The sequence below is a fragment of the Perca flavescens genome, chromosome 7, assembly GCF_004354835.1.
Source record: "Perca flavescens isolate YP-PL-M2 chromosome 7, PFLA_1.0, whole genome shotgun sequence".
NCBI classification, from domain to species: domain Eukaryota; kingdom Metazoa; phylum Chordata; class Actinopteri; order Perciformes; family Percidae; genus Perca; species Perca flavescens.
In genome coordinates, this window is record NC_041337.1 from 611,403 (window position 1) to 634,651 (window position 23,249).

The 23,249-nt window shown below is 45.6% G+C and overlaps 1 protein-coding gene across 2 annotated transcripts in view; it reads left to right on the forward strand.

The window, feature by feature from the left end:
- Positions 1–23,249, forward strand: part of LOC114559162 (nucleolar protein 4-like) — a 184,226-nt gene that overhangs the window by 138,187 nt on the left and 22,790 nt on the right. For both annotated transcript variants that reach the window (XM_028583657.1, XM_028583658.1), the window contains 3 exons: positions 15,110–15,564; positions 15,916–16,098; positions 16,587–16,775. In XM_028583657.1, the coding sequence (XP_028439458.1) occupies positions 15,110–15,564; positions 15,916–16,098; positions 16,587–16,775 (827 nt within the window). The remainder of the gene's footprint in view (positions 1–15,109; positions 15,565–15,915; positions 16,099–16,586; positions 16,776–23,249) is intronic.

Genomic DNA, 23,249 nt, shown 5'->3' on the forward strand with positions numbered 1-23,249 from the left:
TGCCGTTACCAAAAATCGGTCTTTATCTCTCACAGTCCGTCTCGTTCTCTCAAATGTCTAATGCTGGAGCTTTTTAGAGAAGGAGCACTTTTGTGTCACGTCAGTTTTCAGTGGGTCCTGTCTGTGCCGCTTCACAACTTTATATTATAGGTCATGAAGGAATGATTAGCTGTCAGATTTACTCTCAAGTGCGTGCGTGCGTGCGTGCGTGCGTGCATGCGGTGTCCAGATGGCCCTCTGTAGGCTCCATGCAGGTGGACTATCAGGTGTCAACAACACAGACTCATTTGAGATGGCAATACACCTCAAAGACATTAGAGGACACACACACACACACACACACACACACACACACACACTGCAGGAGGCACTCCTTCACTTTCTCTCTCTCTCTTCCTTCCCCGCTTACTTATGTGTAGATGTTAAGGGGATTTACACAGCTTGCATGTATAAATGCAATACAGAATACTGTATTCTGTGCAGGTCCAGGAGGAATATGCATATACTGTAGATCAACTTTATACCTCTTCATTTTTTGTATCCCTCCTTTTCGTCATTTTGTGTTTCCCGTTTACATGTATCATCTTTAAATCTTCCCATTGTAATACAAGCAGCCATGGCCATCTTGCTGTCCTAGAGCCCAGGGTGAAGGCTTTAAAGAGCTTGTTATGTGTGAATAAAGCTGCGTCGCAGCGGCCCTCTTTCCTGGTAGATGAGTGCTGCTGTGCAGACCTTTCTCGAAATATAAATCTCTTTTTGCGTCTAATTTAAACATCACACCCTGAACAATGCGTCCCCTGTTCATGTCTTCAGTGCAGGGCTGTTTTCAGTCTGCAGAGCTAAACTCACTTAGCGTGGGCCACCAAAACCCATTCTGGTTGTTACAGTAAAGAAAACATTCACTAAACCCATCTTGGAAAGAAAATTTGACGAAGAATTGTGTTTCAATGAACCAGGGTGTGTGTGTGTGTGTGTGTGTGTGTGTGTGTGTGTGTGTGTGTGCCTGTGTGTGTGTGTGCCCGTGTGTGTGTGTGTTTGTGTGCCTGTGTGTGTGTGTGTGTGTGTGTGTGTGTGTGTGTGTGTGTGTGTGTGTGTGTGTGAGGTGGGATGGACTTGGAGGGACGTTGCTATGACGATGACAGGCAGGGCAGGGCCATGCAGCGCGTTGCGGGGGTGCGGCATGCAGGCACTGACAGTTCACAAGCAGCTCGTGCCGCGTTTTAGTGGGATAATCCACTGTAATCCCACGCGGGGGAGTCGAGCCCCCCCCCACCACCACCACCACCACATCCACATTCCCTCTTTTTCTCCCACAACCTCCCCTTGGGATAGGAGGAGGAGGAGGGGGAGTGAAGGAATTAGCATCTGTTACCTCTCTCGCTCAGGTTAGCTCCTCTGAGGAGGAGGGGGGGGGGAGCCTCTAGCTGTCATGGCGTAGTGAAGCTGCAAATGAAAAATGGCAGGGGAGGACCCATTAGAGCCACCCCCCTCCCTCTCTCTCCCTCCATCCCTCCATCCCTCTCTACTCCTCCCTGCTCCTTTGTACTCCCCTCTAACCCTCCAGTCTGCACACTTCTCTTCCCTCTTTCTTTCTTTTTTCTTCTTGCTCCCCTCTTACTTTCCTCTCTTCTTCTTCATGTAATTTGTTTCTCCTGGCATCTCTTCTCTTCCTTCCTTACTTCCTTCCCTCTGTCCCCCCTCAGGTTCCCACCTTTCCTCTTCTCCTTTTTTCTGCTGTCTTGTCCTCTTCAGTCCCATCTCCATCCTTTTTTTTGTATTCCTCTGCAGCCCTTCTCTAGTCCTTCTCCTAGTTTTACTTGTCTTACTCTTCTTTCTATCCTTTCTGCTTCTCCTCTTCCTTCCTCTGCAGTCCACTCAACAACGCCCTGCCTGCTAATGACACTGAAATCGATTCAGTGCTCTAATAGCTGACGGATAATTGTGGAAATGTCAAAAGCACCAAAGTTCTGGTGTGTGTGTGTGTGTGTGGAGGGGGTCTTAAAGAGACAGGCACAGGTATATTCAGACAGACAATATGAGAAAAATAATGTTCTAGTAGAAACCCCAAATATACTGTATGTATGAACCATAATATGGGACCTTTAAACGTGGCTTCCTGAGAGTTGGACGTGACCTTCAAGGATACACTGTAAAATGAAAAACTGAAAAGCTTGAAACCTTAATTCGATTATTTTCCACAATAATGCAACACAGTAATGTTCTCGAAGAGAAGTCCACTTAAACCCACATTCTACACACACTCCACTGTAAAGACTGAAGGTTCTTCCAGCTCACAGTCTCAGCACAATGCTCCATTGCTGCTGCTGCATGACGAAGGTCAGGGCGAGCTCTTCTCCCAGGGGTCATTGCTGCGTCCTATACAGATCGCCTGCAGCCACATGAACACACAGAGCGAAGAGCAGGGTCACATAATGTGGCCTGTAGGACGGACCAGAATCAGACAAACCGATCTATTCACTGGCACAATGTGAACAAACAAACACACACAGGAACTGTGTAAGTGGCAAAGGGACCTCTTGTTTGTGGGGGGGAAGCAGCATTGAGGGCAACAACTTGTACATTTCCAATAAAGAATCATGATGCAGCTAACTTAGAGCTGCAGAGGTTAAACGATTAATGGATCAGTTGTCAACTATTAAATGAATTGGCAACTATTTTGATGATTGATTAATCGGTAATTCTCTGATATATCAATATGTTGTAGTTTCTTCTCTCCTGTCACGGCAAACTCAAATATCTTTGAGTTGTGGACAAAACAAGAGATTTGAGTAGGTCATCTTGGCCTTTGGGATCCACATATAATGGACCAAAGAACTAATTGAGAAAATAATCGACCGATTCATCGACTGAAAATAATCGTTAGCTGCAGCCCTAAACTAAACATAAAGCGAGTGTACTGTATCAAAATGTTCACTATGGGCAACCTGCTGCTGTCTGATGAGTCAAATATGGTCAGTGTCCTTGAGTTATTATTTAAGACTCAAAACCTGTGTTTATTTGCTGATTGGAAACAAATTTACTCTCATGTGATTCCTTTAGAGAGGAGTGAAGAAGAAGTGAATGAACTCCGATAGAGAAAGACATAAGAGATCCGAAGGGAGAGGATAACAGACCAGAGAAATAATAATAATAACTTTTATTTATATAGTGCCTTTCAAGAAACCCAAGGCCACTTTACAGAATGACTGTGGCTATACTAAGGGAGGTTGTAGGCTGTGGTGAACAAGTGGTGTTTTGTAAATATCCATGGATGTAGCATTGTGGATATGAAACTTAAGGGAGGGAGGGGGGTTCCAGAGGCATGGGGCTGCAACACTAAAGGCTCTGTCTCCAAAGGGACAGAGTCTGGTGTGGGTGAGGACCCTGGCGGGAGAGTTCTGGACATACTGGAGTCTGTCTAGGGTTTTGTTGGGGACCCCAGAGAGGACTCCATTGTAGTAGTCCAAACAGGAGGTTATGAAAGGATGTATGATAAAATGAAATATCCATCCATCTTCGTCCGCTTATCCGGTATCGGGTCGCGGGGGGAGCAGCTCCAGCAGGGGACCCCAAACTTCCCTTTCCCGAGCAACGTTAACCAGCTCCGACTGGGGGATCCCGAGGCGTTCCCAGGCCAGGTTGGAGATATAATCCCTCCACCTAGTCCTGGGTCTTCCCTGAGGCCTCCTCCCAGCTGGACATGCCTGGAACACCTCCCTAGGGAGGCGCCCAGGGGGCATCCTTACCAGATGCCCGAACCACCTCAACTGGCTCCTTTCGACGCGAAGGAGCAGCGGCTCTACTCCGAGCTCCTCACGGATGACTGAGCTTCTCACCCTATCTCTAAGGGAGACGCCAGCCACCCTCCTGAGGAAACCCATTTCGGCCGCTTGTACCCTGGATCTCGTTCTTTCTGTGACCCAGCCTTCATGACCATAGGTGAGGGTAGGAACGAAAACTGACCGGTAGATTGAGAGCTTTGCCTTCTGGCTCAGCTCTCTTTTCGTCACAACGGTGTGATAAATTGAATGTAATACCGCACCCGCCGCGCCGATTCTCCGACCAATCTCCCGCTCCATTGTCCCCTCACTCGCGAACAAAACCCCAAGGTATTTGAACTCCTTCACTTGGGGTAAGGACTCATTCCCTACCTGGAGTAGGCACTCCATCGGTTTCCTGCTGAGAACCATGACCTCAGATTTAGAGGTGCTGATCCTCATCCCAACTGCTTCACACTCGGCTGCAAACCGATCCAGTGAGTGCTAAAGGTCACAGGCCGATGATGCCATCAGGACCACATCATCTGCAAAGAGCAGCGATGAGATCCCCAGCCCACCGAACTGCAACCCCTCTCCACCCCGACTACGCCTTGATATCCTGTCCATAAATGTTACAAACAGGATTGGTTACAAAGCGCAGCCCTGGCGGAGGCCAACCCTCACCTGACACGAGTCCGACTTACTGCCGAGAACCCGGACACAGCTCTCACTTTGGTTGTACAGAGATTGGATGGCCCTGAGAAGAGACCCCCTCACCCCATACTCCCGCAGCACCTCCCACAGTATCTCCCGGGGTACCCGGTCATACGCCTTTTCCAGATCCACAAAACGCATGTAGACCGGTTGGGCATACTCCCAGGCTCCCTCCAGGATCCTTGCAAGAGTAAAGATCTGGTCCGTTGTTCCACGACCAGGACGGAATCCGCATTGTTCCTCCTCAACCCGAGGTTCGACTATCGGCCGAACCCTCCTTTCCAGCACCTTGGAGTAGACTTTACCAGGGAGGCTGAGAAGTGTGATACCCCTGTAATTGGCACACACCCTCTGGTCCCCCTTTTTATAAAGGGGAACCACCACCCCGGTCTGCCACTCCTTTGGCACCGTCCCAGACTTCCACGCAATGTTGAAGAGGCGTGTCAACCAGGACAGCCCCTCCACACCCAGAGCCTTGAGCATTTCTGGACGGATCTCATCAATCCCCGGAGCTTTGCCACTGTGGAGTTGTTTGACTACATCAGTGACCTCCGCCTGGGAAATTGACAATGATCCCCCATCATCCTCCAGCTCTGCCTCTAACATAGAGGGCGTATTAGTCGGATTCAGGAGTTCCTCAAAGTGCTCCTTCCACCGCCCTATTACCTCCTCAGTTGAGGTCAACAGTGTCCCATCCTTACTGTACACAGCTTGCATGGTTCCCCGCTTCCCCCTCCTGAGGTGGCGAACAGTTTTCCAGAAGCACCTTGGTGCCGACCGAAAGTCCTTCTCCATGTCTTCTCCAAACTTCTCCCACACCCGCTGTTTTGCCTCTTTCACGGCAGAGGCTGCAGCCCTTCGGGCCCTTCGGTACCCTGCAACCGCCTCCGGAGTCCTCTGGGATAACATATCCCGGAAAGACTCCTTCTTCAGTCGGACGGCTTCCCTGACCACCGTTGTCCACCACGGTGTTCGTGGGTTACCGCCCCTTGAGGGACCTAAGACCCTAAGACCACAGCTCCTCGCCGCAGCTTCAGCAATGGAAACTTTGAACATTGTCCACTCGGGTTCAATGCCCCCAGCCTCCACAGGGATGCACGAAAAGCTCCGCCGGAGGTGTGAGTTGAAAGTCTGTCGGACAGGGGCCTCCTCCAGACGTTCCCAATTTACCCGCACTACCCGTTTGGGCTTACCAGGTCTGTCCAGAGTCTTCCCCCACCCCCTGACCCAACTCACCACCAGATGGTGATCAGTTGACAGCTCCGCCCCTCTCTTCACCCGAGTGTCCAAAACACACGGCCTCAGATCAGATGAAACGATTATATAATCGATCATTGACCTTTGGCCTAGGGTGCTCTGGTACCAGGTACACTTATGAGCATCCCTATGTTCGAACATGGTGTTTGTTATAGACAACTCATGACTAGCACAGAAGTCCAACAACAAACAACCACTCTGGTTTAGATCAGGGAGGCCGTTCCTCCCAATCACGCCTCTCCAGGTGTCTCCATCATTGCCCACGTGCGCGTTGAAGTCCCCCAGCAGAACAATGGAGTCCCCCACTGGAGCCCCATGCAGGACTCCAGTCAAGGTCTCCAAGAAGGCTGAATACTCCGAACTCCTGTTTGGTGCATATGCACAAACAACAGTCAGAGTTTTCCCCCCCACAACCCGCAGGCATAGGGAGGCGACCCTCTCGTCCACCGGGGTAAACTCCAACGTAGCGGCGCTCAGCCGGGGGCTTGTGAGTATCCCCACAATATATTGTGAAATAGATTTAAATTAAATACATGGAGGAGTTTATTCCACGTTGGCAGGGAGTGTGTTTGCCAGTGTAAGCGGGGGTACGGTCCCCCGGGGCTACTGTTTACACGGCCACCGCATTAAAGAAACAATCTGCTTAATTAATGCCAAGGTTTTTAATCTGCCCTATTTAAATCAACGCACAAGTGCCCCCCATCTCTACAATAGAGACATTGATGTGTTGCATTCTCCCCTGTGTACAGGTGAAATGCAAAATATCTTGTGCCGATTATCAAATCATATTTTCTGGTCTATATATATGGTCTTCAATGTTTTTTAAGCCAAGGACCCCTTAACTGAAATAGAGACGGATCAGGGACCCCCTACTACATATATTGTTTAAAATGAAGTTGCATATTAATCTGGTCCTACAATCGCGTTTAGGGCAGCCTAAAGCATTTATAGATACCCTTTTTTTTTTGCATAGAATATTAAGCTATTCAAATAGCCTTAAAACTGTTGGCATGGTTTTATAAATCATGTTTTAATTGGTGACTACATTATTGGCCAGTAAGCCTATCATCAGAGGGGATTTAAATTTGCTAATAATATGTTGGAATCATGTTAAGACGTTTAAATTTTGAAACAACTTTCAAAAATTAACAATAATTTGGAGGTGCAGTGACTCTGAGGACCCCCTAGGGGTCCCGGACCCCCTGTTGAAGATCCCTGCCATAGAACGTTTTTTTATTATCTAGTTTGACAGTCAGTCATAACTGAAAAAGAATCCAGAAATAAATAACAATAGCAATAAACACTACTAAAGTTCAGCCACAATTTAGTAAAATAAAAGACATTTAAAATGTTAAATACTACAGTAACAGTATGAAATTGTGGTGCAACAGCAACTGAAATTACCAACTCTAATGCCATCCCCGAAACTGAAGGCTTGCGTACTGTACATATTTTCCTGTGTAAAATATTGCCAAATTGCTGACATTTTGCTAACGCTAGCTCTGACTACCGTTACACCAGAGACACGTTATTATGGAACCCACGCAACTTCTAGGCAAGGCCCGCCCTTCAATAGCATTCGCACACTGCTATTGGCTAGGCGTCCATGAAAACGCAAGGTAACGGAACCCGATTTGTTCAGGTCCTATCTCCTGACCAATCGGCTATCCTAAACCTTAACCACTCGAGGTCAATGCCTAACGCCAACCAATCAGGCTGCTTTGTAGGGCGGGACTTGGGATATAGACTAGCGGAACATTAGCAACCAGCTGTTTTATCAAGGTGAAACTACTTTAAAGTTGATTTTGGCTGATACCAATACCAGCATTTTAGGCAGTATCCGAGGCATTCAGAACAACTCTACTGAGCGTATCTTTGAGCTCCACGGCAGCAGATGTGGTTCATCACATCTTCTTTCAGATTATCCATACTATTATATCTGCTGTAGTCTATAACAAAATGACCATACTTGATTTATTACCTCAGTAAACATTTTCATAATGTGTTTATGGTCTCAATCACTAGTTTCAGGTTTTCTTCAATACAGCATGATGTTCATTTTGTAAATTATGGTCTAATTTATGTTAAAATAGAGGGGGATGCTTTAGGGGCGTGGCTACACACCGACCTGTCAATCAGGACAGAGGCTTAGCCATGCTAACCATAGCACTGTGGACATTAAAATAGCTGTGAACTTGTTTTGGCTGTTGTCAGTGTTTTCACCTAAACTTTGAGGGGACTCTGTACTTTGTTTTTTCTTCATCCAAGTTAACCGGAACACTTTGGTCGCCTAAAAATGTCTTGTTCACTACCCACCGGTGAATCTCCGCTGGACGGCTCGCTTCAGAAGGGTTGAAAATCGGCAACTTTCCCTCCTTAGCGTTTAGCTTAGCACAGCGCCATTGCAACCATAAACCCCACTGGCTTGGCCACGTCACCCTCCCAGCTCCACCCTCTTGTCAAAAATGGTCACGTCCGGTTTCAAAAAACCAAGATGGTGACGGCCAAATTGCCAAACTCAAGGCTTCAAAACGGCAATCCACAAACCAGTGGGTGACATCACTGCTGCTACATCCATTATTTGTACAGTCTATGGTCATGTGATCATAGCGTCATATAAATCTGATCTAAATGATCTACAGGTGCTCTTATTGCTGTATTGACCTGTCTTCGCATGAAATGCATTTTATCTACCATTGACCCTGTGTTTATGTTATAAATTGGGAATGCGAATCATTTCAACATTTTTAGTTTATTTCAAGCATAAATCCCAAACATTAAACTAAATATTGGATAAGTTGTTCAGACAAAACACGACATGTAGGGAATTGTTCAACCTTTTTCACAATTTGCTGACATTTAAAAAAAATTATCCTGCTGATTATTAATGAAAATTATCGTCAGTTGCAGCCCTCGAATAATCCCATCAAAGAAATGTATTTAAAGCAACACTATGTAACTTTTCCCGCCTCAGTCCCCCTACAGGTTGGAAGGGTCTGCCGAGGTTTCTTCCCAAAAGGGAGTTTCTCCTCGCCACTGTCGCAACAGCCACTGCTAATGCTTGCTCTTGGGGGAATTATTGGAATTGTTGGGGCTTTGTAAATTATAGAGTGTGGTCTAGACCTACTCTACCTGTAAAGCAAGGGTCACCAACACGGTGCCCGCGGGCACCAGGTAGCTCCCAAGGACCACATGAGTAGCCCCCAGGCCTGTTCTAAAAATGAAAATTGAATAATATATTCATATATTATAATATCTGTTTCCCACCTTGTTAAGTCATTGTTGATAATTATTGTGAGAAATCATTAACATGATCAGTGTCTTCACATAGATGAGTATCATTAATCATTAATAATCATATATAACTAAAGGCAAACTGAGCAAATTTGTTATTTTAGAAGAGTGTATCAAACTGGTAGCCCTTTGTAGTACCCATGATGAAGTAGCTCTCAGTTTAGAAAAGGTTGGTGACACCTGCTGTAAAGTGTCTCGAGATAACTCTTGTTATGATTTGTTACTATAAATAAAATTGAATTGAATTGAATTGAAGGGGAACTGTCCATTACATTATACAAGTTTGCCAGATCGGGTAGTGGATCTCTAGTCCGAATGAACTGGACTATGTAACATTATGGACAATTCCGCTTCCAACCTGCAGGGGTACTGAAGCGGTAAAAGTTCTCTAGTGTTGTTTTAACCCACCATAGAAAGGATTCATACATCAGTTGTTGCTTATAAGATTGCTAATTGAATCCATTAACTCTACATGTCAAATCTTTTGTTGATGTGCCACAGATTTCATGTGTCAGGCAGAAAGAAAGGTAACGCAGAACACACCAAGAAAAGTGTAGATAATCATAAAGAACACATGCACTTCTTGGAAACACACAGTTTTGTATCATTAAGCTGTTAAGTGATTCAGAGTGTTTAACTGTAGCTGTGTTATGGAAAGCCCCTCATCATGTATAGCTAAAATACTGTATGTCCTCATGCTGATTTCTCCCAGGACTGATGTGCACCTTGTAATGTGTAACTCAGAACGTAGCCACATGCATGAATGAGTGCATTGTGCAGCACTTGTCTGTAAAGGCTGAATGAATGGGGTTGATATGCGTCGTGACTCTTCAACTTTGGTGTCATGACTCTCATGTGGAGAACGGGTTTTAAGTGAACGATAATATTTCATGTGCTGTTTTACAGTCGGCTTCTCTCATGCGGTTAATCCTGGCCGAGCAGAGTTACTCCACTGAAGAGCAAATGTTTACCGTCGTCGTCTGCTGCTTTTAGAAAAGGTCACGAAGGAACACAAGCTGACTGTACAAAGGCTGATCCTGGCTGTGTGATTTCATACAGGAGAGAGGGAGGGGGCCTCAGTACTTTGAGATTCAGGGGGAGGTGATACAAGTGCAAAAGAGGGTATTAAACTCTTGTCTCTTGTCTCTACAGTATGTCAGATGTGGGGCATCTCGATACCGTGGCTCAGCACAAGAGACATCAGAAGACATGTTGAACCTCGTTCAGTTTATCGCAATGTGCAGCAGACTACACAATATGGCCAAAAGTATGTAGACACCTGATTTGATTGGCAGTAGCCATTCACTGCAGTTTGATTCTAAATCCTGATTGGTGCAGGGAGTAAGTGACCTCACCACTTCCAACCTGTGAGGAAAGCACAGAAAACTACAAAAGTGTTGTAACTTTAGCAGAACGTTGTGTGTCCATGCTTAGAAGAAGAAGCTGATGTGAAGTGCAGTAGGTTTTTGGGCTCTTTAAGATTTGGTTTCACTGGAACTAAGAGGCCAAAAGCACCCACGTGTATGTGGACATATAGTATAGTTTCAGGATTTGGTGGTCCTCCAACAGGACACACTGCACATAACACAGCAAACGGTGGTGCCTCTCGTTGTCCACACCCCATCTCTGTCATCATACATGAAATTAAAGCACCCAACAGTGTAACAAATTAATATCTTAGCTCTATTGCAGTCAGCTAAAACATAAGCATGCATCTTACGTGTTACTGCATCAATAATAATAATATTATAATATGCAATAATGTTACAACTAAAGAGCCCATTCGTCCGCATAGTGAGTACCTTTACTTTTAGTTTGACTAAAAGTACATGTTTTTCATTATACTTGCATACAGCCTTTAAGATTGTGAATGTATTGATGACTTTAACTTGTAACAAAGTGGTTTTTAAATCATGGTATTCCTACTTTTACATGAGTGAAAGATCTGAATAGTTCATCCACCAGCATGTAGTGTGATTCTGGCAGAGAAGAAACCGAGGCAGGACACAGTACCATGGGGAATAGAGGATGAGGAGGAGGAAGGATTCCTCTCGTTTGTGTCTGAAAAGAGAGAATAGGGAGAAGAGAGAGCGGGCTGCTCCCTGTTCAGCAGGCCTGGGCAGAGAAAGGATAACAAGCCAGAGAACGGAGAGAAGCTGAGGGGAGAGCAGGCATCCCTCACGGTAGAGTCATGGAGGGATGCGGAGGCAGGGACGGTGGTCTTGCTGCTGTGGGGGGATTTGTGTCAAGGCAGCAGGAATTAGGTTGGCCTTTGCCTCTACGCATGAATACTCCTTACACCCTCATAAATACACTTGGCCTCCTGGTCCCAGGGCTTCCCTCGCGCTCACTCCCTCTACACTACGTTGCACTGATCATGTTAATGCATTTTACATTTGTCTTCCCCTCTCTCCAAATCAGGCCATGTTTAAGATGTAAGTGTAATATTGAAGAATGTAAGACAACAAATGGTCTGCATATTCCAACACTAACGGATATGCTCTATACGAGACAACATACTGTATTAGAGCTGTAGCTGACATTTTATAGACCAAAAAACTATTCAAATAATCAACAGATGAATTGACTATGAAAAATAATGGTTTGTTGCAGCCTTATACTGTATACTTATCCGAAGAAACCTATGGTAAAGTGAGCTATACTTTAAGAATGTATGCTAGGTAAAGAAGATGCAGTCAAATCTAAAAGTCTCTCCCACACGTAGGCTTGTCCCTTTGACTCAGTCTCTCTCCACCCTTCCCCCTACCATCCCCCGTCTCAATCCTCCCTCATCCTCTCCTCCATCCCCTCTCTCTCCTCCTCCTGCTGCTCCCACCCCCGAGCCATGACCCTCTCCTCCGCCTCCTCCTCCTGGCCTCCCCACCCCCCCCCCCCTGCTGACCTCTTTCCTTCTGCTTGGCTGTGCCTCCCTCCGTAGGGTATCGCCCTCTCTACCCATCTCTCCCTGTCTCCATGCAGTGGTTTGGGCTCCACCCCTCCCTCCTCCCCCTTACCCAACGAATGACACAGTCGATACCATCCTCAGCCCCTTCTCTCGCTTTCTCTTTCTATGCATCACTTTCTTTTCCTCACAATCCAGCGCCTGCGTTTTTCTCGTGCTGTTGACTCATTCAAATGACCTCCTCCTCTTCTCCTCTTTCTCTATCCTGCAATCATCCTCCATTTCTGCTCCTATTTCAACTCATTCATTCCATCTTTCCACTCTGTCTTCTTCAGCTTCTGCTGGGAGTATCGCAGTGCATCCAAATGAACGCAACTCCAATTAAACAGTACACCACAATACATTTGGGTGTTTAAAATGTGTCTGTGTGTTTCTCCATCCTTCCTCTGTTTCCTGTTATGGAAGTAGGAAAGCTTATCTGTGTGTGTGTGTGTGTGTGTGTGTGTGTGTGTGTGTGTGTGTCGGTGTGTCAGTGTGTTCTTGTTTAACTATATACGTGGGGTCCAAAAATCCAAGAGTCCAGTATACTTGTGGGGTCCCGACAGCTTTGTGGGGCCAAAATGCTGGACCGTACAAGTTTAAAGGGCTGTTTGATGGTTAAGACTTGGTTGTAGGATTAGGGATATAATTAGGTTATGGTTAGGGTGAGGGTAAGGGTTAAGGTTAGGTATTTAGTTGTGGTGGTTAGGGTTAGGGTAAGGGGTTAGGGAATGCATTATGTCAATGACAGGTCCCCACAAAGATAGTGCCACAAACCTGTGTGTGTGTGTGTGTGTGTGTGTGTGTGTGTGTGTGTGTGTGTGTGTGTGTGTGTGTGTGTGTGTGTGTGTGTGTGTGTGTGTGTGTGTGTGTGTGTGTCAGGCGGACTCCTTGGCACACACCATTTATTCCATGATCACTTATTTAGTAGCCTTGCTGTCTGAAAATAGAGATACAGACAAAGAGATCGAGAGAAAAAGATGTTGAACCTGCTTCAGCAATAAATACTGAAGCATTTAACTCCAGTTTAACCCCTTTTCACAGACACAAAGTAAAATGAAGCTATGTCTATTTGTAAACCATCATCACTGGTTGCATATTTCCGTGTTTTTTTTCAGTTTTATTTGAGGATTTTGAGACAAAAAGTATAATGAAATGAAAACATGCAAAGTTTAGAAGGTTTAATGTTTGTAGCATTGCAGAATTTTTGTTTCTGCTTTTCTTTCTTCCTGTTAGCCATCTCGTGATCTTCCACCAGACCCCAGTGGTGGAATGTAACTAAGTTCATTTACTCAAGTACTGTACTTAAGTACATTTTGAAGGTCCTTTAGTGCGCTACTTTATACTTAAACTCCACTAGGTTTCAGAAGGAAGTATTGTGCTTTTTAGCCCTCTACATTTATTTGACAGCTGTAGTTACTTTTCAGATCAAGATGAAACCAGAGGGGTGAGGGTCTATTTGGGTCCCCTCGTTGAGATTCCCATTCATTTAAATTACAGTTAAAGTTCTAAAGAACTAGCCGATATTTTGCAAAACAAAGTCCCAAGACATATACGCTATAAACTTGTGTATAGCAAAGCGCCGTCAGAAGTGTGTGACCCGCTCTGAAATGTTTTTTAGACGTTTTTGTAGTGTTCCCTGGACACAACCCAGTAAGAGCCATTAAAAAGGAGTTCCAGAGGATTGCAGGTGAATGATGTAAACCCTTTGAAATAAAAGATTATGAATTATAATTATGTTAATGATGGTGCTGCAGCCTCAGAATGGGATTAGTAGGACTAGGCCTTTTATAGATTATAGGTTCAATATTATTTCACCAGTAATATTATATCTGAGTGTGTGGTAGAGCGAGTGAGAGAGTGATGGTGATTATCTTTAGAGTGAGTAGTGACTCTAGAGTCCTAGTGAGAGAACCAAAGAGTCTCCCCTGATCATTCTGACCACGATGGGAGATCTGGAGCAGGAGAAGTTAACCCTCTCCTTGATCTCATGGTGTTTATGGAGGAGAACCAGGAAATGAGTCGGGTGGGGGGGGAGCGACATGCGTCGTTACATTTTTCGAGAGGTGCACGTCAGGCTACAGCGTAGGGTCCCTGTCTCCACCTACAGTACCTATGTACGTAGCCACGGCGTAGATTCATAAGTCACGCTTCAGGTGTCGGAGCGTTTGAGATGGACCGCACGAACAGCACACTTTGAGTTTTAAAGCGAAAGGTTTTAGTTGTTAGCATTAAATAGGAATATTGACTGCCTTCCACAGTCCACTGTGAAAAGGTGGCATTAATAACAATGATGGGAGGAAGAGGACGTTACCGTGATTTAGATCAACTTGGAGGAAGACGAGCTTGGTGGTGATCATGATGAGAGGGTGAAGGTGGGGGAGGGGCCTCTGTCATAATGCAGGGTGTTGACTGTGTTATTGTCTGGTCCTGCTGCAGACTGGATGGGTTTAATCAAATGAACAGGCACTGCTCCACTCGAGCCAGAACAATAGCCTCCACAGCAGCTGCATGCAGCCTCTCCCATGCTGCATTTCACACAAAACCACATCTCTGGTGCCTTGCACAAACTACACACGCTTGAAACAACCATTTTTTGGCTTCAACGTTATCTTGCGCACCCTAATTGTAATTGCTGGTACCTGGGAAGGCGCTGGCAGTCCGTACATAGCCCGTGGCTTCAGAGTACTATAATATTTTGAGGAGTCCTTATTTTCCTCCCAGCAGCAGCAGTTTGGAGATTGTTTCCTCTTGCCTTCACGCTTATGGAACGCCTGAAGGACAGAAACTGGGAGTTTGTCTTTCATTAGCGAGCAGACTTTGTTCATATAATGAAAGAGAAATGACAAATAAGAAGAGAAAGGGCGCAATAGAAGAGACCGAATATAAAACAAGGACTAAGGCTGCATTGACACACTGTGACAGTCCTCAGACAGGTCTTCCCATTCATTTTGACTGGGGGTGGAACGTTTAGGCTGTGCCGGTTGGGGCTGCAGGGGGGCAGCCGGAAAATAACTCAGCAGAGGTCGTGCACCGCTCTATTTTTCTCAGCGCGCGACAAAGCGGAAACAGGGAGCGAGGATGAGCTCGAGGACTAATTGTGAATTGTGGATCTGTGAAAGTGAACGTGTCCCTCTCCTTTCAGAGGACTCGTCGTCAGAGAGCGGCAGCAGGAGCGGCCTGCCAGCCCTGACCCCTCCCTCCTCCGCTGGGGCGGACGCTGCCATAGTCAGGGAAACCAAGGTCAACGGCAACGGTGGCCCCGCCCCGCTGGACTTCAGCTCGCCTACTTCCTCCTCCTCATCACCCGAGGACCAGCAGCCGATGAACCTTAGCGACCCCCCCCCTCAGCGCCTGCCCCTGCCCGTCACCGTGTCGGCGGCGGCCGCGGCTCTGCTCGGCGCTCTGCATCCCAGCGCGCCCGAGGAGCTCCGCAGGAAGTACCCGCTGGCTGCCAAACCTCCCGTGGCTCCACACCCGGCGCTGCCTCTGCCGCTGGCGCACACACACAACGCGCACGCTCCCATCACACACTCCCAGTCACACACACACACCGCCGAGCTGCGACTGGACCGAGACGCCAGGGACTACGGGGGCAAGGTGACACCGCACACACACACACACACACACACACACACACACACACACACACACACACACAAAGTGATTGTTTACAATGAGATCACACACACACACACAAAGTGATTCTTTACAATGAGATCACACACACAAACACACACACACACAGACACACAAAGTGATTGTTTACAATGAGATTTAGTAAAGGAGTTAATATGTCTTCATAAAGCTTATCCAGGAGTGTGTGTGTGTGTGTGTGTGTGTGTGTGTGTGTGTGTGTGTGTGTGTGTGTGTGTGTGTGTGTGTGTGTGTGTGTGTGTGTGTGTGTGCGTGCGTGCGTGCGTGCGTGCGTGCGTGCGTGTGTGTGTTTAGTCCCCCCAGTACAGTTCGGGCGGCAGCTACAACAGCGTGAAGATGGACTTGGGTGCCGAGGACCTGACCACGGGGCGCCAGGTCGGCCCCGACGACGACGACGACGACCATGACGACCACGACGACAACGACAAGATCAACGAGGCAGAGGGAGTCGACCCCGAGAGACTAAAGGCCTTCAACGTAAGTCAGAGACGGAGCCTTGTCCCCGCTGGCATCAATCTGTACACCGTCTCAGGATATTCATAAAGGAAACATATTGAAGCACTGACTGTCGGGTCCTCCTTCAGGGTCAGTGATGGCCCAGACAAGAAAAGACCCCCAAAACACACAGGACACCCAAGAATTATTTTGAGATTCAGTGCTTACTTGTGTTCACTTTGTAGATTTTAGGACTCTTGTAATTGCTCATTATGTTTTTAGTTTCTTCTTCTCTTCCTTAGGTGAGATTCCCTCCCTTTTATAAGCCCCTAGGGGTGTTCTTAATCTCACCTGCACAATCTTCTGTTTTTTATATTATTTTATTTTATTGTGTTACTGTTGCCTTGATTTGATTGTGCAAAATAAACAAATTCAAATGCAACCAATAGATCAAATAACTGCAGGTAATGGGGAAAGTGATGAACCCACTCCCTCCCTCCCTCTCTAACTGCTGTGTTGTCTTCCTGCAGATGTTTGTGCGTCTGTTTGTGGACGAGAACTTGGACCGGATGGTTCCCATCTCCAAGCAGCCGAAGGAGAAGATCCAGGCCATCATCGAGTCCTGCAGCAGACAGTTCCCAGAGTTCCAGGAACGCGCCCGCAAGCGCATCCGCACCTACCTCAAATCCTGCAGACGCATGAAGAAGAGCGGCATGGAGGTACTGTTTATTATTGAAATATTTGCCAATTCATTTCCTGTCAATGATCTCATCGTTTCAGTCAAGGGGGTTAAGCGAATATCCTAAAGTGTTCCTCCTATGGGGAGATTCTGATGCTACCAAGCCATCACCTTCCGTTAGCATCCCATTGACTCCCATTAATTTTGGAGTCACTTTGACAGAGAATAACTTTACATCTGAAGCGTTTAAAGGCTCTATTTGTCCATTGTTTATTTCTAAAGAAACACGACAATGTATAAAAGGCTCCATTACCTTGTAGCTCACGTTATGGCTCCGTAGCAGACGCTTTTATAAAAATAGGCTAACGATTGGGTCATAACCACGAGACTTACTGTCACACAGTAGAGGAATTACCGTATAGTACAGGAGAAGCTCACAGGCAGTTTGGACTTCCATTAGCTGTTTATGTTTAATTACTAATGTTGACTAGCATGTTAGTGATCAGTAATTACTAATGTTAACTAGCATGTTAGTGATCAATAATGAGCCTGTGTCTATGTTATCTCCTTACATATACCTACACTCTCCGTCTCTATAAGATTGGGAATGATTGAGATTTCTCTCGGCACAGCTACCAGAAGACTTCACACTTTCAGACACGTTGCTCACGTCACATCTACGTCTTCAAGCTCAGTTGGAGGCTGCTCAGTAACGCTCAGCCAGCACCGGAAAAGAGACTTCTGATAGACCTCACTGGACACTGGAGAGCAAGGCGTGCTGCTTTATTCTGTACTAGCTGAAGTTTCCCTAAATTGTTTTTCGGGGCATTCGCCAATATCGAGCTGGGAAAGAATAGAAGGGTTAGAGTTTTATTAAAGGTCCTATAACATGCTGCTTTTTGGATGCTTTTATACAGGCCTTAGTGGTCCCCTAATACTGTATCTGAAGTCTCTTTTATATAGGCCTTAGTGGTCCCCTAATACTGTATCTGAAGTCTCTTTTATATAGACCTTAGTGGTCCCCTAATACTGTATCTGAAGTCTCTTTTATATAGACCTTAGTGGTCCCCTAATACTGTATCTGAAGTCTCTTTTATATAGACCTTAGTGGTCCCCTAATACTGTATCTGAAGTCTCTTTTATATAGACCTTAGTGGTCCACTAATACTGTATCTGAAGTCTCTTTTATATAGACCTTAGTGGTCCCCTAATACTGTATCTGAATTCTCTTTTATATAGACCTTAGTGGTCCCCTAATACTGTATCTGAAGTCTCTTTTATATAGACTGTAGGATTCTCGTAGGGTACAGATTTGATCATTGGCAAATTATCAAAGAGGTTTTATCAATATTAATAAAGTTATGAATATGGTTATTAATAACTTTATCAAATCGACAAACAATCAAAAACGGGGCACCACCCTGCAAGTCAGGGACCAATAATCAAACTGTGGAACAGTCTCATTCTGTGGTAATCCTTTAAAAAGGAATTAAAGGAAGGGGTGAATCCAAACACGGACCTGATTGACCAACAATTATTACAACAAGTACACAAATAATCACAAGCAACTGCTAATTAAGCATAATAAGATTTATTAACGTCACAATTATCGGTGGCTAATCAATAATCCTTCACTAATAAACTCATATACCTTTTTACAATATCACAACCAAAAACAAAGCAAAAACAAAGCAGCATGGGCGGACACGTCTGTGTCCGTGTGTGAGTGTGTGTGAGAGAGAGAGTGAGTGAAAAGGGAGGGGGCGGTGTCGATTGTAGTTCTAACACATCAAACAACTCCAAAAATGGCTACTCCTGTGAGCTGCACAAACTATTTAGCCTCAAGAGGGCGGTAGTGGTGCTGGGTGCACGGGCAGGGGCTGAAGAAGCCGAGGGGTTGCTAGGCAGCGCCACGCTTAGCCGGGTATGGTATGGTAGCTAGTTCCTGGGTTAGCTCTGTCCGAACATAAGCAGATTCCACGTGTGAAGCTAGCCTGCAGCGTTAGCTCGGGAGCTACTCGGCTAGCCTGTGTCGTGTGTGTGTGTGTTAGAGAGAGAGAAGAAAGAGAAGAAGAGTAAAGGAAAAAAGGGCACTCTGATCTTTAGTTATTGATAATGACCCAGTTCCCCTCAGCCACTCAGGTCTGGGCTAACGTGTGGTTTAGGACAGACTGAGACTTTTGGTTTTGCTGAGGAGAACGTCACTATAACTACTTCAGTGACTAACAGCTGATTTTCGCGATTCTATCGCAGACAGTAACTAAACTCCTGAAAGGAGTGATTTAAGCAGGTAGCGATTACGGTTATACCCAGCTACTTAACACAACATAAATCAACGAGTATTGTGATCAATTTATACATTCACAGCACAGATTAATAATCACATATGGACCAGTACATGATTAAATCAGATCACATTAATGGCAACAATGGTAGCAAACCCTTTGCTCATTAATAACAAAACAAAACGCACTAGTTCTAATATCTGCCCAGAACTGTGTAAGCCTCTTACTGTGTGCGTTGTTTGTCAGTTAAAACTCTTGCCAGAGTTTAACGATCCGTTTCGTCCCGAAGCAGAGGGGACAAGACGTAATCCAGGTCGACCAAACAAGAAACAGAACGCCGTCCTTTTCTTGAATCCAGGCTGATTAAACCCGCTGCAGATGAGGGAATACTTCGGCCAGTATTTCCTCGGATCCCCTTTATATCAGACCGATATAAAGTTGTCCCAGCTCAAATCTCGACCAGCGAGGTGATGCTGGCTAACTAATCCAGACCAGTGCCTCCTTTCAGCAACCGGGGGTTACCGTGAAAAAGCAAAGAAACACAAACGCGGACAGCTTTTATCCTTCCTCCGCCTCCTAGTGGCGGGGTGGTGCATTCAAGGACCCGACGACCAATGGGAAAACTGCAACCTGGTCACAGGTGTGAAGCAGTTCTTTGTCTCACCAGCAGTCTGCCTTGCCGTCCTCGTGTTTGAATGCACTTTCTCCATCTTGTGAAGTGGCGGCTTGTAGGAGTTTGGTGAAACTGGCTTTGGGATTCACATGTAGGCCAAGATCCTTTGTCTTGCCTCCCCTGTGTCTCACCAGTCAACTCAATCTGAGCCAAATCACTGTTTAACCAGCTTCTTGGTCCCCAACAAGACCTTAGTGGTCCCCTAATACTGTATCTGAAGTCTCTTTCCCGAAATTCAGCCTTGGTGCAGAATTACAGTAGCCTGACGTGGTCCTACTCAGATTCTAGTCAGAATGTGAGTCTGAAACCGCTCCATTGGGCTGTGATTATGGGGCGTGTTCCAACAGAACCAGGGAAAAAAAATGCCTCTGCATTCATTGGCTAGACCTACAACCAATCAGAGCAACGGAACTCAACACTGTGTATCATCTCCATAGCAACCACTCTTTGCACAATGCATTCGTTCCAACTTCCGACTTTTAGACCTTTTTGAAGCTGGATATATCATTTGTTGCGTGTAAATATAAATGTGGATAACGTTAGTGATAGTGACATGCTTGCTACAGTTGCATTTCTAGAGATGAATCGGCAAAAACACGTTTTATTTCTCTGATTCACGGCTTTGTTCTAGCGCCGCTGGGCGCTCTCTCTCTTCAGTCTCTCTCTATCTCTCTCCACCATATAACGCTCTCTCTCTTCAATTCAATTCAATTTTATTTATAGTATCAAATCATAACATAGGTTATCTCGAGACACTTTACAGATAGAGTAGGTCTAGATCACACTCTATAATTTACAAAGCCCCAACAATTCCAACAATTACAGTAATTCCCTCAAGAGCAAGCAGTGCAACAGTGGTGAGGAAAAACTCCCTCTTGGGAAGAAACCTCGGACAGACCCAGGCTCTTGGTAGGTGGTGTCTGACAGGCCGGTTGTGGATATGATGAACATGGCGATAATAGTCAAATTAATAATGGAACAGTGACTTCGAAGCAGCAGGGTTCAGCAGGAAGCTGCAGGGTTCAGCAGGACGCAGCATGACATTGCAGGGCACCGCTGAGCTCAGCAGGGAGTGCAGCAGGACCACGGCGACAGCTGGAACCAGGATCTTGGTGGCAACGTTCTCCAAGGAAATACGCTGGGGGGAAAAACATAAGGACTCCGGGGAGTAAACTCCCCAGAAGCTAGGATTAGTAACAAGCATTTCTGGGACAGGATGCACACAAATGGTAATAGAAAGGGAGAGGAGAGAGCAGCTCAGTGTGTCAAAGGAAGGAAGGAAGTCTCCCAGCAGTCTAAAACTATAACAGCGTAACTAAGAGAGACAGGTCATAAGGAGAGGTAGCCTGTTCGGGCTTGAAACTCTCCCCTGCCGGATCGGGCTTTGCTGGCCTGCCTCCCTCTACTTTTGGTATATGTTATTAATCTAACAATTATGAAGAGAAGCATAATGGAATTTTAGAGCTTTGTAGGTCAAGAGAAGGATTTTAAAATCAATCCTGTATTTTACAGGAAGCCAATGCAGAGAAGCTAATACAGGAGAAATATGATCTCTTTTCTTAGTTCTTGTGAGAACACGTGCTGCAGCATTCTGGATCAGCTGGAGAGTCTTAAAGGACTTATTTGAGCAACCTGATAATTGCAGTAGTCTAGTCTAGAAGCAACAAATGCATGGACAAGTTTTTCAGCATCGTTTTGAGACAGGATATTCCTAATTTTGGCAATGTTACGAAGATGGAAAAAGGCTGTTCTTGAGGTTTGTTTTAAGTGGGCATTGAAGGATATTTCCTGATCAAAAATAACTCCTAAATTTCTGACAGTAGTGCTGGAGGCCAGGGCAATACCATCCAGAGTAGCTACAGTGAGGAACATAAGTATTTGAACACCCTGCTATTTTGCAAGTTCTCCCACTTAGAAATCATGGAGGTGTCTGAAATTGTCATCGTAGGTGCATGTCCACTGTGAGAGACATAATCTAAAAAACAAAACCAGAAATCACAATGTATGATTTTTTAACTATTTATTTGTATGATACAGCTGCAAATAAGTATTTGAACACCTGAGAAAATCAATGTTAATATTTGGTACAGTAGCCTTTGTTTGCAAGTACAGAGGTCAAACGTTTCTTGTAGTTTTTCACCAGGTTTGCACACACTGCAGGAGGGATTTTGGCCCACTCTTCCACACAGATCTTCTCTAGATCAGTCAGGTTTCTGGGCTGTCGCTGAGAAACACGGAGTTTGAGCTCCCTCCAAAGATTCTCTATTGGGTTTAGGTCTGGAGACTGGCTAGGCCACGCCAGAACCTTGATATGCTTCTTACAGAGCCACTCCTTGGTTATCCTGGCTGTGTGCTTCGGGTCATTGTCATGTTGCAAGACCCAGCCTCGACCCATCTTCAATGCGCTAACTGAGGGAAGGAGGTTGTTCCCCAAAATCTCGCAATACATGGCCCCGGTCATCCTCTCCTTAATACAGTGCAGTCACCCTGTCCCATGTGCAGAAAAACGCCCCCAAAGCATGATGCTACCACCCCCATGCTTCACAGTAGGGATGGTGTTCTTGGGATGGTACTCATCATTCTTCTTCCTCCAAACACGGTTAGTGGAATTATGACCAAAAAGTTCTATTTTGGTCTCATCTGACCACATGACTTTCTCCCATGACTCCTCTGGATCATCCAAATGGTCACTGGCAAACTTAAGACGGGCCTTGACATGTGCTGGTTTAAGCAGGGGAACCTTCCGTGCCATGCATGATTTCAAACCATGACGTCTTAGTGTATTACCAACAGTAACCTTGGAAACGGTGGTCCCAGCTCTTTTCAGGTCATTGACCAGCTCCTCCTGTGTAGTTCTGGGCTGATTTCTCACCTTTCTTAGGATCATTGAGACCCCACGAGGTGAGATCTTGCATGGAGCTCCAGTCCGAGGGAGATTGACAGTCATGTTTAGCTTCTTCCATTTTCTAATGATTGCTCCAACAGTGGACCTTTTTTCACCAAGCTGCTTGGCAATTTCCCCGTAGCCCTTTCCAGCCTTGTGGAGGGGAACAATTTTGTCTCTAGTGTCTTTGGACAGCTCTTTGGTCTTGGCCATGTTAGTAGTTGGATTCTTACTGATTGTATGGGGTGGACAGGTGTCTTTATGCAGCTAACGACCTCAAACAGGTGCATCTAATTTAGGATAATAAATGGAGTGGAGGTGGACTAACAGGTCTTTGAGGGTCAGAATTCTAGCTGATAGACAGGTGTTCAAATACTTATTTGCAGCTGTATCATACAAATAAATAGTTAAAAAATCATATATTGTGATTTCTGGATTTTTTTTTTTAGATTATGTCTCTCACAGTGGACATGCACCTACGATGACAATTTCAGACACCACCATGATTTCCAAGTGGGAGAAATTGCAAAATAGCAGTGTGTTCAAATAATTATTTTCCTCACTGTATATCTTTAGATAATGAAGTTCGGAGGTGCGTTGGTCCCATCGCAATAACTTCGGTTTTGTCTGAGTTTAACATCAGGAAATTGTGGGTCATCCAGGATTTTATAT